Consider the following 14,528-nt stretch of genomic DNA (forward strand, 5'->3'; position numbering starts at 1 on the left):
TAGCAAACTTTTTTTTTCCATATTTGTGCGGATAAAGTAACAAAGAAGCTTATGCTGTACTAATGTGGCCCCGTTCACAGATTATTCTGTGTAATACTGCTAAATTATTACTGAATTATTACTTGAATCTTTACTGAAGTGCTGAGTTAAATGTCACTTTTTAGTTAATTTTTTAATTATATTCCACATATTAATGCAATAAATTTAATGTTGGCCATATTGTTGTTACATTATGTCACAAGAGTATGATGGACACTAGTCTCATAAACTACATGTCTAGCTTGTTTTTCACCATAAGCAACATTCAGCTCTCCACACAAACATGAATTTAATTACACATAATCACACAAAGATAAAACAAAGCTTGACTTTATTTAGCAGAATCGTGGCCTTATGTGTGCATGCTGAGGAAGATTTACAATGATCTCAAAATTACATAGAAAAAAAGACAAAGCTGTGGTTAATATTGCATTAATATACAACCTGCAGACTCGACAGAACAACCCCGCGAAACAAAAATATTAGTAACAATTCAACATTTCAAGCTAATCTTTAGTGACTGGTGAGAGCGATTTATCTGTGCAGCAGTAATTTTATTTTCAGTGAGATTAAAACTTTCATACATTCATTTACAGTTAATTCTATATTATAGTGTTTTGAACAGAGGACTAAGAAGCCACACATGAAAGCAGTGTCAGGTAGATTTGATCTGCTAAGCTAACTGTGGAGATACACGTATCTGTTCTGTGCATTTAACGAGTTCAACTGCTCGGGTTTTATGAAAACCTCATCTTATTCCCTAATTTGCCAAAAACAATGAACAATTATGAGACTGTTATATTTTTGGAGATATTTCTCTCTTTGAGTTCTCATTGGAGAACATTTCAGTGCACAAGTAAGTCAGAGGCTTACACGCCAGCAGCTGATGAGAGAAACCCTGAGTTACAAGCAGGAGTGCTGGGGCAGGCGAACAGTGTGACAGAGGGGGCTAAAGCCGCTGCTTTTATAATGTTGACCAATTCTGTTCTTTATATTTCACAACTTCATTAATTTACTAAGTCATGTAAAGTTTTGATATTGACAGAAGTATAAATGGCATACTACGGCGCAGTAATGCTGTGTAAATGATGAATGAACCACTTGTTAATACCTTAATAAGGCTTAATAGTGTGACATTATTATAAAGTGCTACCATGTCAACGTTCGTAATAAAACTGTTCCATCATAGTTTACTGTAGGGACAGCAGCACTAACACTGATGCTGTGATCACAACATGCCAGAAACTTGTTAAACATTCACATTTATTTTCCAACATAACATACAGAATATGCTTCCCTGCTGACACTCAGCCGTCTCTTGTGACTGACATGACACCACTGTGAGCTCTGTGCGCTGAGCTCAGGGTTCTGCGGTTTCTATTGGCTCCACCTGGGGCTCAGTGGGTGGGGTGGAGATGTCCTCTACCTGCTCTGAGTCAGGTTCTGTCACAACTACAGCCACCTGCTGACACGAAGAGAGCAGTCCGGTGTCAGTGTATGTATCAGCATACTGTAGGTAATAGTAGAGGGTTAAAGGGCACGAGGTGAAAACCCTCGGGGTTCAAATCTGATGTGACGATCATAAATCAGATTCTTATTCCAGATCAGTAAAGGCACCGACAGCAGGCTGTAAACAAATCACACTTTTCTACTCTGAGCACTCAAAGTGTGTTTCATGCATGTGCATATATAAGTATATATATATATGCACATGCAAGTTCATACAGCACCTTTAACCTATGCACAGATTACATTCATGCATACACTCACACACCGATTATGCATCGAAATCTGGAAGTCATTCTTAATGCTCTCACCAGAAGCAGGATCATTCAGTCACAGGTGCCACCTTGTATTACACGCAGGTGTTGTGTTACCTGAGTTGGCTCAGCAGCAGCTCGAGCAGACTGAACGGCCTGAACAGTCTCCACAGCTGGGACAGGTGGGGGGCGAGTTTGCGGATAGACGGGTCCCTCACTGGGAGTCTGTGCGACACATTCACACATTTACGTAGATTTGACATGTTGCTCTTTGAACAGGCCAACTTTAAACAGCTCCGTGGAATCTGATGTTTCATCCTGTTTCTAAAGTCAACCAGATGTTACCACAAAGATTTCTCTGCGGTTTCACCTGCTGCAGCACACGCATACATCTCTGTTGTGATGCTGTGGCATGCACGAGTCTTCATTTCATCAGAGTCAAACCACAACAATGACATGATGCTAAATTTATTCACAGATTTAAGGAGAAAACCAGGTGAGTTATCGAACTAAAGGCAAATGCTCTAACATGAATGCATATTTATCAGCTCTGTAACTTTTTAGTGGGTGCATTCTTGTTCAGTTAGGTTTTAATGCAGGGGTGGGGACCTCCGGGCCTCGGGGGCCGGTGTCCTGCAGGTTTAGATCTCACCCTGGGTCAAAACACCTGAATCAAAGGATTAGTTCATTAGCAGGCCTCTGGAGAACTTCAGGACATGTTGAGGAGGTGATTTAGTCGTTTAAACCAGCTGTGATGGATCGAGGACACATCTAAAGCCTTGAAGCCTGGAGGTCCCCACTCCTGCTTTAAGGTATCAAGGCTTACCTGGCTGCCACCAGCAGCTAGGACGCTGAGTCCAAACAGCATGGCAGTGATGCAGATTAGCAGCTCAAGCACCAGGAATATAACCAGTGTTCCCAGAATCCCATCAATCAATAGCTAGAGAAACATGAGAGAGACGTGTGTGAACATATATGATCAGAAAACCATGTTTGTTTCAGTGACAGTGATTGTTCTCACAAAAACAACAAATCTTTTGTCTGACCCAAATATATGTCTATCTTCTACATGCACACTTCAAAGACACGACTTCCAAAACATTAGTTATAACAACAGTCTGTCACTTACTTTACACTTTTGCTCGATCAGCCCGGTGCATTTCCTGAAACAATGTTGCTGCAGTGGACAGTAAAGACAAAGAAACATAGTCTCCTTTTTAAAAATGTGCAGGGTCAACTATGAAGTTATGTGATTCTATTAAAGGAAAACTACATTTATACCCTGCTGACAGCTCTGTGCATGCTGCATTACATGCATCATCCGTGTACGTGGCCATGTGACAGTTTTATGTGGTCAAAAATCGACCGTGTAAAAAAGTTGCACTCCCTGTTTTCTACAACACATTCAAAACATTGGAACCACATTCACAGACTGTATCTTTTAACTTGGCGACCCTCTTTGCCGTTCACAACTCAGCAACGTCGTGGTGCAGCTGATTTTGTGACGTGACTCTGCAACATGTAAATGTGTGATGTTTCTGTACTGTCTGTTTCTCAGAAAGAGAGAAATGTTGTTTACAAGACGTGAGTCCAGTTCTTGTTAATCAACAACTTAACATACGCTGCATTTCCCTGTTGTATTGTGTTTCTGATACCACCAGCACCACCCCAACATCCTCTCTGGCATCAAAGAGCCACTGTTGATATTTAACAAAGAGGTGCAGTATCAGCTTTAAGATGCACAGCACAGAAACAGGCAGGGCTTAAAGGGAAGATCAGATGTAGAGGCTGCGATCACCTGATAGTCACTACTTTTTGTGCAACTGAATTCAACAAGATATAAGCAGATGTTTCATGAGCTGTGTGGCTGATTTTCCGGACACTATAAAGTTAGTAGAAAAGGTCGAATTCAGTGAGTGAATCTAATCAGCATCAACCTTAAATATAAATTGATGTCGGCTACTGTCGTGTACATTGGTGTGAACGTCACCACAATCCTGCAAACTGAGCAGTTTATCCTGCAGCAAACTTGCAGTGGTGCGACCATGTTTCCATGCAAAGTTTGCATAGCACAAAATTAGCACATTTCATTTTGTTTTGCACAATCATAACCCCAGCAGCACATCATGATCTGATGCAAGAACTTTCAAATGAATTAGGACAGTAAGTGTCAAATGTCACTTTCTGATCGGTCCTTAAGTTTCCTGTTAATCTCTCCTGACGTCTTTCACCTTCTGTCAACATTAACAACGTTTTCTTTCTATGCCCAGGAAATAAACAACTGTACATTTGGTTAGCAGACATACTGCAACAACCTAACTACACTGTGTGTTGATGATGACCTCCCACTTAAACAACAAACAGCATTGTTTACGCCTGCTGCTGGATAAATCTAACACTAGAAAGTGCAGATCACGACTTTATATCTGCGCTGTGGCTGGGAGCAGATATAAAGTGGTGGCTGTAGCTCAGGAGGAAGCGCCGGTCATCTACTGATCGCAAGGTCGTGGTTCAGTCCCTGGCTCCTCCTAGTCTGAATGCCAATCTTGGGCAAGATATCAGCCCCACGTTGCTCTCCGATGCATCATCAGAGTATGAATAGTAGATAGCAAAGACACAAAGCATAGAAACAGTGATTATTGCATTGTACGCTTTGAATAAAGCGCAGTTCATTTACTGTGAACACGTGACAGGGAGGTGAAGAACAAGAGGATGTGTTGATGGTGGAAGCCAGCGAATGTCTTTATGTTATTATTACTGAGCTGCCACCAAATACTAAGTCCTCTGACAGTGATATATATTAATGTGCCTTTCAGATTTAATTGGTCATCAAGTGAATGTCCCAGAACAACATTCTGGATCATTCCGGCACACCTTAACCCCTAAACTTAGATTTGTTTTGGCAGCTGGCCTTATTTCACATGCATTTATTGAGGTGTTGCACTAACCGGGCGACCGTGGCTCAGGGGGTTGGGAATCGCATCTGTAACCGGAAGGTCGCCGGTTCGATCCCTGGGCTCTCTGTCCTGGTCGTTGTGTCGTTGGGCAAGACACTTTACCCTACTTGCCTACTGGTGTTGGCCAGAGGGGCCGATGGCGCGATATGGCAGCCTCACTTCTGTCAGTCTGCCCCAGGGCAGCTGTGGCTACAACTGTAGCTGCCTCCACCATGTGAGAGTGAATGAAAAGTGGTATTGTAAAGCGCTTTGGGTGCCTTGAAAAGCGCTGTATAAATCCAATCCATTATTATTATTATTATTAACTCACGTGCCATTTTGGATGACAATTATGGTGACGATGCAGGATCAAATGTGGCAAGTCGATGCTAGAGATCGATGGCAGTCGCTGGGGAAATGGTTGCTAATAGTATGATGAAAGATTTCTAAGGTCGAAGGTCTCTAACACATGTACTGAAAGGGTACATGTAGCACTTTAAACACAAAATACAACGGGCAGAAGATTCATGCACAGGAATGTGTGATGAGCTGCTGCTGTAGTTTAATATAGGACATATTAAACTTAACAACATAAGAAAATCAGTCACTGTCATGAATCCCTTTTTTGAACATTAACATCCACCTGCACCCACCTCCTGCTTCATTATTTTTACAGGAATGCACATTGAATTTGGCGACTGTGCATTCAAAATTGTTTTAACCCTTTCACCGTGGTCACTACAGTTACAGCTGTTCAAAGGCTGTTTCCCTGTGTTTGTGTCAGTGTTGATGGTGTACTTGCACATTAACCACTACATTGGACACTGGTGTGTCACTCCACACCCTGCCACCCGCTGCTCGTTTAATGTGACTATAGATGTGCGACGCGTTTCATTGTAATTGTTGTTATTTAACCCTGTCATGCATGAATTATGACAACCTCGGTCAAGATTTTTCTGAAGTATTCTTATTCATCTTTTCATGCCTAGAGATGAATAAGAATACTTAAGAAAAGGGATTAAAGTTAATCAAGTTACCATCAGCCAATCAAGCTCTGTCACTAGCTTAAATCTACTGTAGCCTACTTGACAGCCGAATCTAGTTCAAGTGAAGTTTGAATTTTTGACCATTTCTACTGAAGCAGGTTTGTGAGGTCTGGCCTGGCTTGCAGTCTCCGCTCTTGCACCACTGCATCGCATGCTTTGCGTTGCTCTTTGGGTTGTAAGGGGGGATGCGGCTGCTTGGCCGTGGAAACCTGTTCCATGAAGCTCTCTACGCACTCTTCGCGAGCTAATCTGAAACTACATGAAGTTTGGAGGTCTGCAGCAGCTGAGTCTCCAAAAAGTCGCTTCCCAATCGCTTCCACTTTGTTATAATACAATAAATAGTTGACAATGAGGAAATTTCATGAGTGGACGTCTTACACAGGTGGCATCCTATCACAATGTCTGTAGAAGCAGTCTGCATGCATAGCTGTTTAACTGTCTACAGCTGTGGAACATCTGGATTCAGTTCATTACGTTTGGCATTACAGTGCATGTCTGTGCAGCTTTTCAGGTCAGGGTTGTCTTAACAGCTTGGAAAAAGAAGGCTCAGTGTTGTGTTTTGTTCTACCACCAGCAGGAGTATCTTGAAATTTTGGGAGCCCCCCCACAGCACTATGAAGCCCCAGTCATCCAGGCCCACAGACTGGTCAGTGACCCTCTGGCAACCACCGGATATCCCAACAAAAGCAGTTGCTCTAGCAGGCTGTTCTCAATCAATGCTCAAGACGTCACATGAAAAACACTTAAAATGACAAAAAGAGGAACTGCCAGGATAACGGCTGCTGACATGACTGTAAACGTACTTACTGTATCTTTTTTCTAGCTGGACTTTCTTTGATAAATATCTTTACAGCATGTCCTGCAAACATTGTTTCAGTCTTGCACCAGGCAAGACAAATTTATCCCAAAAACGTCAAATCCCAGCATCTTAGCCCCAAACCTTTGCTGGTGATGTTTTTTAGGCAGTTTCTATTTGACAAACTGCAAGTACATCTGAATGATATTATGTTAGATGTCCTGCAGATGCTGCTCCTAACCAAAGTGTAACACTGTGTGCTGCAGAGCCAGAGAGTGTCACACATTGTCATCAAAGACAGTTAATATTCGGCCTTAAAATATGAACACTCAATAAATCAATGTTTATGTGTTACTAGCTTCTCTCTGTTGTTATTTAAAGACAATACCACAGCATGTAGCTCCAGTTTACGGCAGTGTTCACAGTGGTAAGAGTCCTGGCGGTAGGGGAGGTGCTTGGACATTAGACCCAGGGCAGCGGTGGCAAACGCAGCACTGATGAGATGAAGCACCAGGACACATTTCACCTGCAAGCAGCAATCGTATTATTCAGACACAAACCACGCACAACCTGTAAGGCTAATGTGTTACTATGCTACGTCAAGTTGAATCACTTCTGAATGTGACTGTCCAAATGGGACGTACACTCCACCTTTAAAGTGTCCTCCTTAACAACACTGATAACATGTTCATGCACGTTTTCATGAGCCCTGACTTCAGTTTGACGTGAGGAGTTTTATCCAGATGCCGGTCGCTTATTCTCCTTCGTTCGTCTTTTAGATGAAAACACTTATCTTACAATCCTTCGTATCTTGAAGATGCAGTTAAAACGTGCCTACATAGCAGGTGAACACTTTGTTCTCTTCTCATCCACAAAGTTAAAGCAGAGAAGAGTCAACTTTCAGTCAACAGTTCAATTGTTTCTGACAGTGTAAAGATCAGGGACACAGGTCTGCAAAAACCTGTTTTTTCTGCTGGGATATTTTTGGCAAAGCTGATGTTTTTCAGGGAGCTGAATCCAAAAATGACCTTCACTTCCCTCCACCATGTACAGCTTTTTTGGCAAAGCGTGAGGAGTTTACATGAAAAAAGCACAACGGTGATGAAAAAAATCAATATTTTATTACAACTATGAATAATTTTTCTTACAATTGAACAAAGAAAAAAAACTTTTCCTTCATGATATATTTATCGCTACATATTTACTCTTTTTGTCTGAGAAACTTCACACTTTTGCTTTCCATCCTCTGGTTCCCTCCTCGCATTTTCCATTTGCATTTCTCGTGAGTCTCGCTCTTAGAAATATGAAATTATTAGAAGAAATCATTTTTGGATGTGTTTTTTTAATCAGTTTAAAAAGGGAAATTGTTTATTAAACTAAAAACACGAGTTTTGCAAGAAAACCTGATGAGATGGAATTTTGAAATTATTTTTCCTGGTTTCAATCTACATGAAACAGTCAGAAAGTCCTACGCAGCTCTTTGGTTGTAGACCTGTGCTATTGTAATTCTTAAACACCCGACATAAAACCTGGATTAAAGCTGAAAGTCTACACTGCTGGTAACTGGTTGAAATGATTTTTCTCATTATGGATGCATCTTGTCCTCATCCATACAAACAGAACCACTGCCTTTTGTTCTGCTGGTTCACAAACAAACCCAAGAGAAGTGGTTTGTTTGTAAAGTACTACATATCTACAGATTCTTCAGCTTGATATCATAAGTTCCCCCAAAACTAACTAAGAGATCCTAAATCAGCACATAAATAAATGGCAAAAATACACCGATTAGAAATAGATTTAAGGATAATAAATCAATTAGAAATTTAAAAAGCAGATCAGAAAAGAATTTATGCAATGCAAATATAGTTACATACAAGGAACCCTGAACAGCTGCTTTTGCTGACTTTGAATGCAGAAATGCATTTTCATGCATGGCACAGACTCACCCAGAAAAGAGTAGGTCTCCTCCCACTGTGGACCAGCACTGACCCAGACACAGTCACCTGGTGCATTACAGTGAAGTCAGACGCAGCTGATGAGTATAACATGATGACGTGACCTGACCAAATCTAAAAGTAGCTGCTGGAGCTTTCGCCACACTGACCTGTACGACAACGATGAGGAAAAGAGCCACATCTCCGGTAAAGTGGACTTCGTGAACCTGGAGCACAGACGCGCTCAGACAAAGGATCAAAATCCCGATAACAATCTGGATGGCCTGAGAAGAGTCGCCAGAAAAAGTCATCAGCACATCATGCAATACATTTGAAACTTCTTAATGAGGAAAAATGCACTGAATATGTCCCAAATATTGCTTTGAAAATACCCAAGTGTTATGTATAAACAGACATCTGTTCCTATGTACACGTCACAGACTTTGAATGGTTTTCTTTACCCCTAGAGTCTTGGGCTCCATCTTAAAGAGGGACTGTCGCTGTCCCTCAGAGAGCGTCCCTGCTGGAGGCAGCGGATTCTTTTCTTCATGAGCCATCCTGCTGCTGACGGGGAAACAACAGCTTTCAATATACAGCCCAGAACAGCAGGTAGAACAGACTGAGTCAAAGTAAAGAGACGCAAAAGAAAAATTGATCATATTTAAACAGCAGGACTGTGTCCATTCAGCACGTGGTGCTACTTTTTAAACTGCTGCTACAGCTGCAGGTGCATGCTGTCCCGTGTTAGGATCCAGCTGCAGGTGCATGCTGTCCCGTGTTAGGATCCAGCTGCAGGTGCATGCTGTCCCGTGTTAGGATCCAGCTGCAGGTGCATGCTGTCCCGTGTTAGGATCCAGCTGCAGGTGCATGCTGTCCCGTGTTGGGATCCAGCTGCAGGTGCATGCTGTCCCGTGTTGGGATCAGTGCACTTGGACGGGCTGCTGCACTGAGATGTTCTCGCCTCTGTCACTGTGGACTCCATGTTCTTTTTGTTTGCCTTGTATCCTGACCTCATGTCTGCTAGTTGGAGGTGTTGTGCATCCACCTACAGGCTGCTCACGGACACATGCAGGTCCTGCAAAGTACTGCAAAACTGAAACTCTCTGATTACTGTATTAGTAAATTTAGGGTACATCAAGAAATCATCAAGTCTTTACTGTTTCCACTATAAGATCAGTGAACCTGTCCCCTGTATAAAACTAAAATGTCTCCAGACTGTCTCTGTCAAGGTCACAGGCTCGACTTTTAGCAGTAATAACACTGATGGATCAGCAAAGGAGCGATGCAGCTACTGGCAGACTGCAAATCTGCGATTATCATAATGATTCATGTGCTGACTCATTTTCCAGATCGAGCCTTTAAATTATTGTATGAATGAGCTAGAATGTATGAATGCATGTGTAGCCTACAGAGACGCTGATGATGATGTTTCTGCAGTTAAAAATAAACCAGAGCTGCGCAGGACCGCAGTCAGATCTGGCACCGCTGCACCACAACATGAGAATAACATCACACTGCCTAGTTTTTGGACATTCCCACACATCACAGTGTTTAACTCACACTGATGTACATATATCTATATATTTATGAAGACGAAGAAAAAAGAAAAGGGAAGAACAAACAAACAAAATGAGAAAAATAAAAAACCCGCAGTGTCCATAACCAAACACCGATGACTGCAGTGAACGATCTTACCTGAGCTGTGTCGCGTTTTTCCAGAAGATACTGAGCAGCTTTAGGAAAGCACCAAGCCTGCCGTGAGTGCGGATGCTCTGCAGACTGCAGCGGGGTGTGTTCGGGTGTATCCTGCCCCTGCAGGAGACTGATGCTGTGTCATGCGTTTCACATGCACGAATGCAGGCAGAGGAACCGTTAGCAGGCTGTCCCGTTACTGCACCTTTAATATGAACACCAGCGAACCTTCAAGAACCGTCTTTCCGTTCTTGACGTCTGCGCTCGGTCGTAAAAACAAATTTGAAGTTGTGCTGAAGTGTTAAAGACTTAATGTCGCCATCTACGAGATTTTGCCAGAGTAACGTCAGTGGCAGATGTAAGATATTAAAGTTAGCAATAAAAGTAACAGTAGATATAACCGGTTATTATTTTGTTTCGGATGTTATTACTGAAGCAAGAACCGGAAAGAACACACAGCTCATCTGAGATTTACCAAAAAACATCCAAACAATTCTGAGAAAAATATTTTGTGATGCAGTGATGGGATTTCCGGCTCTTTTTAGAGAACATACTCTTTCGGCTCGACTCACTAAAAAGAGCCGGCTCTTTCGGCTCCCAAGCGGCACTTCAGGTTGTTTTGTTGCTTTAATTAATTTATTATCAACAACAATATAAAATAAGATTTAGTGCATGAATAAACTTCCTGAAAACTTTATCATCCACAACTGAAAATGGTTGGAAATTAAGTGCAGTCATTTTTGCCAACTCTTCATGACTTGAGTTCTGTCTTGCTGGGTCACAGACTTCTGCAAAAACCGTCTCATAGAGCTCTGGGTTGTTTAGGCGCTTGTGGTGGTGTACTGCATGATGCTGTAGGTGAAGCAGCAGCAGTTGCAGTAGACACACTGGCACCTTCATTAATAACCCACTCAACTGTGTTTTATCTTCCCATTGCACTGATGGGTGGACAGTTCTCAGGCTGCTGTGCAGGCTGTATGTGGAGCTGGCTCTGTATGATATCCTTTTCTTGCAGACTCTACACTCTGCCTTTGTATTGTTAATATAATTGAAATGGTTAAAGATTTTACTTCTTTTCTTGGTGTCACTTATTTTCTTTACTGTACCTTTCTAAAGTGTCGATGCTGTCTCTTGCTGGTGCTCCTGGCTGTCTCCTCCCTCCTGCTCTGTTCCTGTGCTGCTGTGACTGCCAACAGTGGCTCAACCAGTTATTAAGTTCAGGGGTCAATCACTTTTTTATACCAAGGCACGTGCAGCTTTTCCCGTTAATAAATGAAATAAATGAAATTTTAAAACTGCCTTTTGTACTTACCTGGGTTAAGATAAGATAAGATAACCTTTATTAGTCCCACACTTGGGAAATTTGTTTTGTCTGATAGTAAAATTTGTTTGCTGATTTAAAACTTCAAACAAAAAAAATCTACTTAGTGATTTCTTTGTTTCTTGTGTTTTTTTTTCCAGGGTGGAAAGATTGTACAGCATACATTATTAATGACATTAAAAAACAGGAAATGTGTGCACAAGTTTGAATTGATTTTAGACTTTCTTTAATTCGAACAGGGTCCAAATTATGCATACAAACTCAAACATGTATATATACACTCACTTTTTTTAAAGGGTCGTGCTGAAGGGTCTACAGTGCCTTTTAACTTTACAAGGCCATTAACTTCTCGTTAATGATCGGAATTGCTTATAAGTGGTACTTTCTCTTTGCCAACATAAGAATTACTCGTGTGACAGCACTCTGACTGTCCAGTACTCAGAACAATGGGGACGTTCAAGGAACTGGAGAAGTGGAGGTCAGCCAATCAGAAGGCAGAAGACCAAGAGGTCATGCTGGACTGACAACCACAGGGAGCCATGGTAAGTTTCCTTCAAAGAGTCTTCCTCAGTACTTTCATACTTTTTTCTGTAACTGTAAATTAAAAACGACACATTCTCAAGTTTTATTCTACAAGTTCTCACATTCTACAACAAAGTCCAGCAACTGGGCTCTTCAGTTTCCAGATGTTTATAAGCTGCTGAAGAAGAGAAGATGACACACGTTACAATACAACTTTACTTATATAGCACATTTAAAACCGAAGGTACACCAAAGTGCTTACGTTGGTAAACATGGCTCTGTCTGGCATATTCCTGCCATTAAATTCAAAATAACTTTTCCACTCCTTAAGACATTTTAATCAAATCTCAGGATGTACCGAAATCCCCTGATCACATTATCTCAGTGGACAAACACATCAAGTTCACCATGGAGGATAGCCTGTGAAATTCCCGTCAGCAATGGGGGACATTTAAAGTCGACGTGTACCGTAAACCAGTGCATACGGATCAGGTTGCCATCCATTGGAGCACAAACTGGGTGTCATCAGGACGCTACAACACAGAGCGAACATCATCCCCACAGACACAGCAGCCAGGGAGGCAGAAGAACATCAAGAAGGCCCTGAGTAAATGTGGTTATCCCAGCTGGACTGAAAGCTCCAGCCGATCCAGGAGAGAAGGACAACCGCTGCCTAAGAGAAAACCCGTAGTGATGCCTTATATATGTCAGGAGAATCAGAACAGCTGAGACGCATCTGTGGCTTTCAAACAACCAAACTGGTCCACCCCAAGCACGGGGTCCCCAGCACACTCAGAGAAATATAATATACACTGTTTAGTGCCAGGACTATTACCATGATCTATGCAACAAGGGGAACACAAGAGGAAGATTAACAGCCTTAGTGACCTCGTCCCTACAGATGAGCAAGTTGTTCTCCTCATCCTCAGACTGTTTCTCCTCTACAGAAGACGTGTTAGTGGTGAAGAGGTCCTCAAAATACTTCTTCCACTGCCCAACAATGTCCCCAGTTGATGTCAGCAGTACCCCACTCCCACTATACCCCATGTGAGTAAAACGCCACTTTTTCCTTCGGGAATTGCTAACTTATTTAGGTAGAAGGGTTTATGTGCCCCGTGATCTCAGAGGCTATGTTGACGAGGGTCTCCCAAGACAAATAGGTCCTGGGTGATGGGGCAGACAATGAGTGATTCAATGGACTCCCCCGAGTAACAAAACTTCATGAGCTTTTCTGTCTTCAGGTCGGTGTATGTAAATACACTTTACTTACTTACCTGTGTCCCTGCTTGGGAAAGGGTTACCGGGGTCCTACCTGGAGCCAGGCCTGGGGAGGGAGTGCAATGGAGAGTGCCTGGCCCTCTGGCTTTAGCCCATGGGGCCTGGCCAGGTGCAGCCTGCAGAAGCTGCATGGTCACTGTAGGCCCACCACCAGCAGGAGGTGGTGTTAGGGTTGGGTGCATCGTGTGTCTGATTGCGGTTAAAGGAAGAGCACTGATGGACCAATCCCTGCTATTGAGACATACAACATCACCTCTTTGGTAAGGAAGGGGGGACACGGCAGGGGAGGATGCAGGACAGGCTTAGCACACCTAAACATGGGGTGTGCTGGGAACCCCCTGGCAGAGGGGTAGCCTCTCAGAAGCAGCTGACACGTATCAGCAGGCCAAGCGAAATGCAGCCCAGGTGGTGGTTGAAACAAGAATTCCAGCATGTGAGTTTGGAGAGGCCGTCGAAAAAGACTTCCCATCTGCTTCAGAGCAATTCTGACAAACCATTGGGCATCGAGAGAAAAACGGTGCTACAATAATCTTAAATTGGTAATAAAGTGTTAATAAAAATAAACCAATTCCTTCTGCTGTGAGGTTCAATAGCAGCTTTATGAACGTGGAAATGAAACATGTCAGTCAGTTGGCTCAGACACAGCAGGATGGAAACAGTCGGGAGAGAAACTCAAAGTTTGTTGAAGAAAACGTGACCAAACCAAGAATATGCCAGCACAGCTTAGGTTTGAAAAGTTGGATCTAAACAAACCAGTTTACTTCCTGTTTGTCCAAAGAACTAAGTGGAGATGTTTATCATTAATGTACAGCATCACGTGTGGTGAGAGCCAAACAGCATTTCAGCACAAACATCTCTCACCAAGTGTCACACATGATGGTGGAGGGCTGCCAAAGGACCTGGGCACCTTCTCTATATACTAAAGCATTCTAAACCAAATGTGAGTCCATCTTTCTGAGAAGCTAAAGCTTTGCCTAAATTGGATCACGCAGCAGGACAATGATCCCAAGCACAACAGTAAATATACAAGCAAACCAATCTGAATGACATGCTGTGGCAGGACCTTAAAGACACTATGGATGAATGAACCGAAGGAACCCTGTAAAGCAGTGGGACAAAATTCCTCCACAGCAACGTGAAAGACTTCAAGTTCAAGTTAATGCTGCGAAAGGTGGTTTTATTAGTGAATTGTGTAGTTTACTTA

General features: G+C 42.5%; 1 protein-coding gene across 2 annotated transcripts; it reads right to left on the reverse strand.

The window, feature by feature from the left end:
• Positions 1 to 392: 392 nt before the first annotated feature.
• LOC146644419 (uncharacterized) lies at positions 393 to 10,412 on the reverse strand. Of its 2 annotated transcripts, XM_085396379.1 has the most exons (9): positions 10,207 to 10,412; positions 8,973 to 9,075; positions 8,682 to 8,795; positions 8,524 to 8,580; positions 6,966 to 7,103; positions 2,929 to 2,976; positions 2,626 to 2,739; positions 1,917 to 2,024; positions 393 to 1,501 (listed from the first exon to the last, which is right to left on the reverse strand). In XM_085396379.1, the coding sequence occupies exons 2-9, from the start codon at positions 9,066 to 9,068 to the stop codon at positions 1,400 to 1,402; spliced, it is 777 nt and encodes a 258-aa protein (XP_085252505.1). In that variant the 5' UTR covers positions 9,069 to 9,075; positions 10,207 to 10,412; the 3' UTR covers positions 393 to 1,399. The 2 variants fall into 2 exon arrangements, with proteins under 2 accessions (XP_085252505.1, XP_085252504.1); XM_085396378.1 differs by lacking the exon at positions 2,929 to 2,976.
• Between the last annotated feature and the right edge of the window lie 4,116 nt (positions 10,413 to 14,528).

Source organism: Rhamphochromis longiceps, linkage group LG22, assembly GCF_057381845.1.
Source record: "Rhamphochromis longiceps isolate RC_006_pf linkage group LG22, R_longiceps_female_GT1.1, whole genome shotgun sequence".
In the NCBI taxonomy this organism is placed as follows: Eukaryota; Metazoa; Chordata; class Actinopteri; order Cichliformes; family Cichlidae; genus Rhamphochromis; species Rhamphochromis longiceps.

What these genes read in the sequence shown, in the direction of transcription:
- LOC146644419 (XM_085396379.1), bottom strand. Translation starts at nt 9,068, where the DNA reads ATGGCTCATGAAGAAAAGAATCCGCTGCCTCCAGCAGGGACGCTCTCT. An exon ending in TCCTCATCGTTGTCGTACAG is followed by an intron (nt 8,581 to 8,681) that starts GTCAGTGTGGCG and finishes GTAATGCACCAG; the next exon opens with GTGACTGTGTCTGGGTCAGT. An exon ending in TAGCTGCTGGTGGCAGCCAG is followed by an intron (nt 2,025 to 2,625) that starts GTAAGCCTTGAT and finishes TGTGTCGCACAG; the next exon opens with ACTCCCAGTGAGGGACCCGT.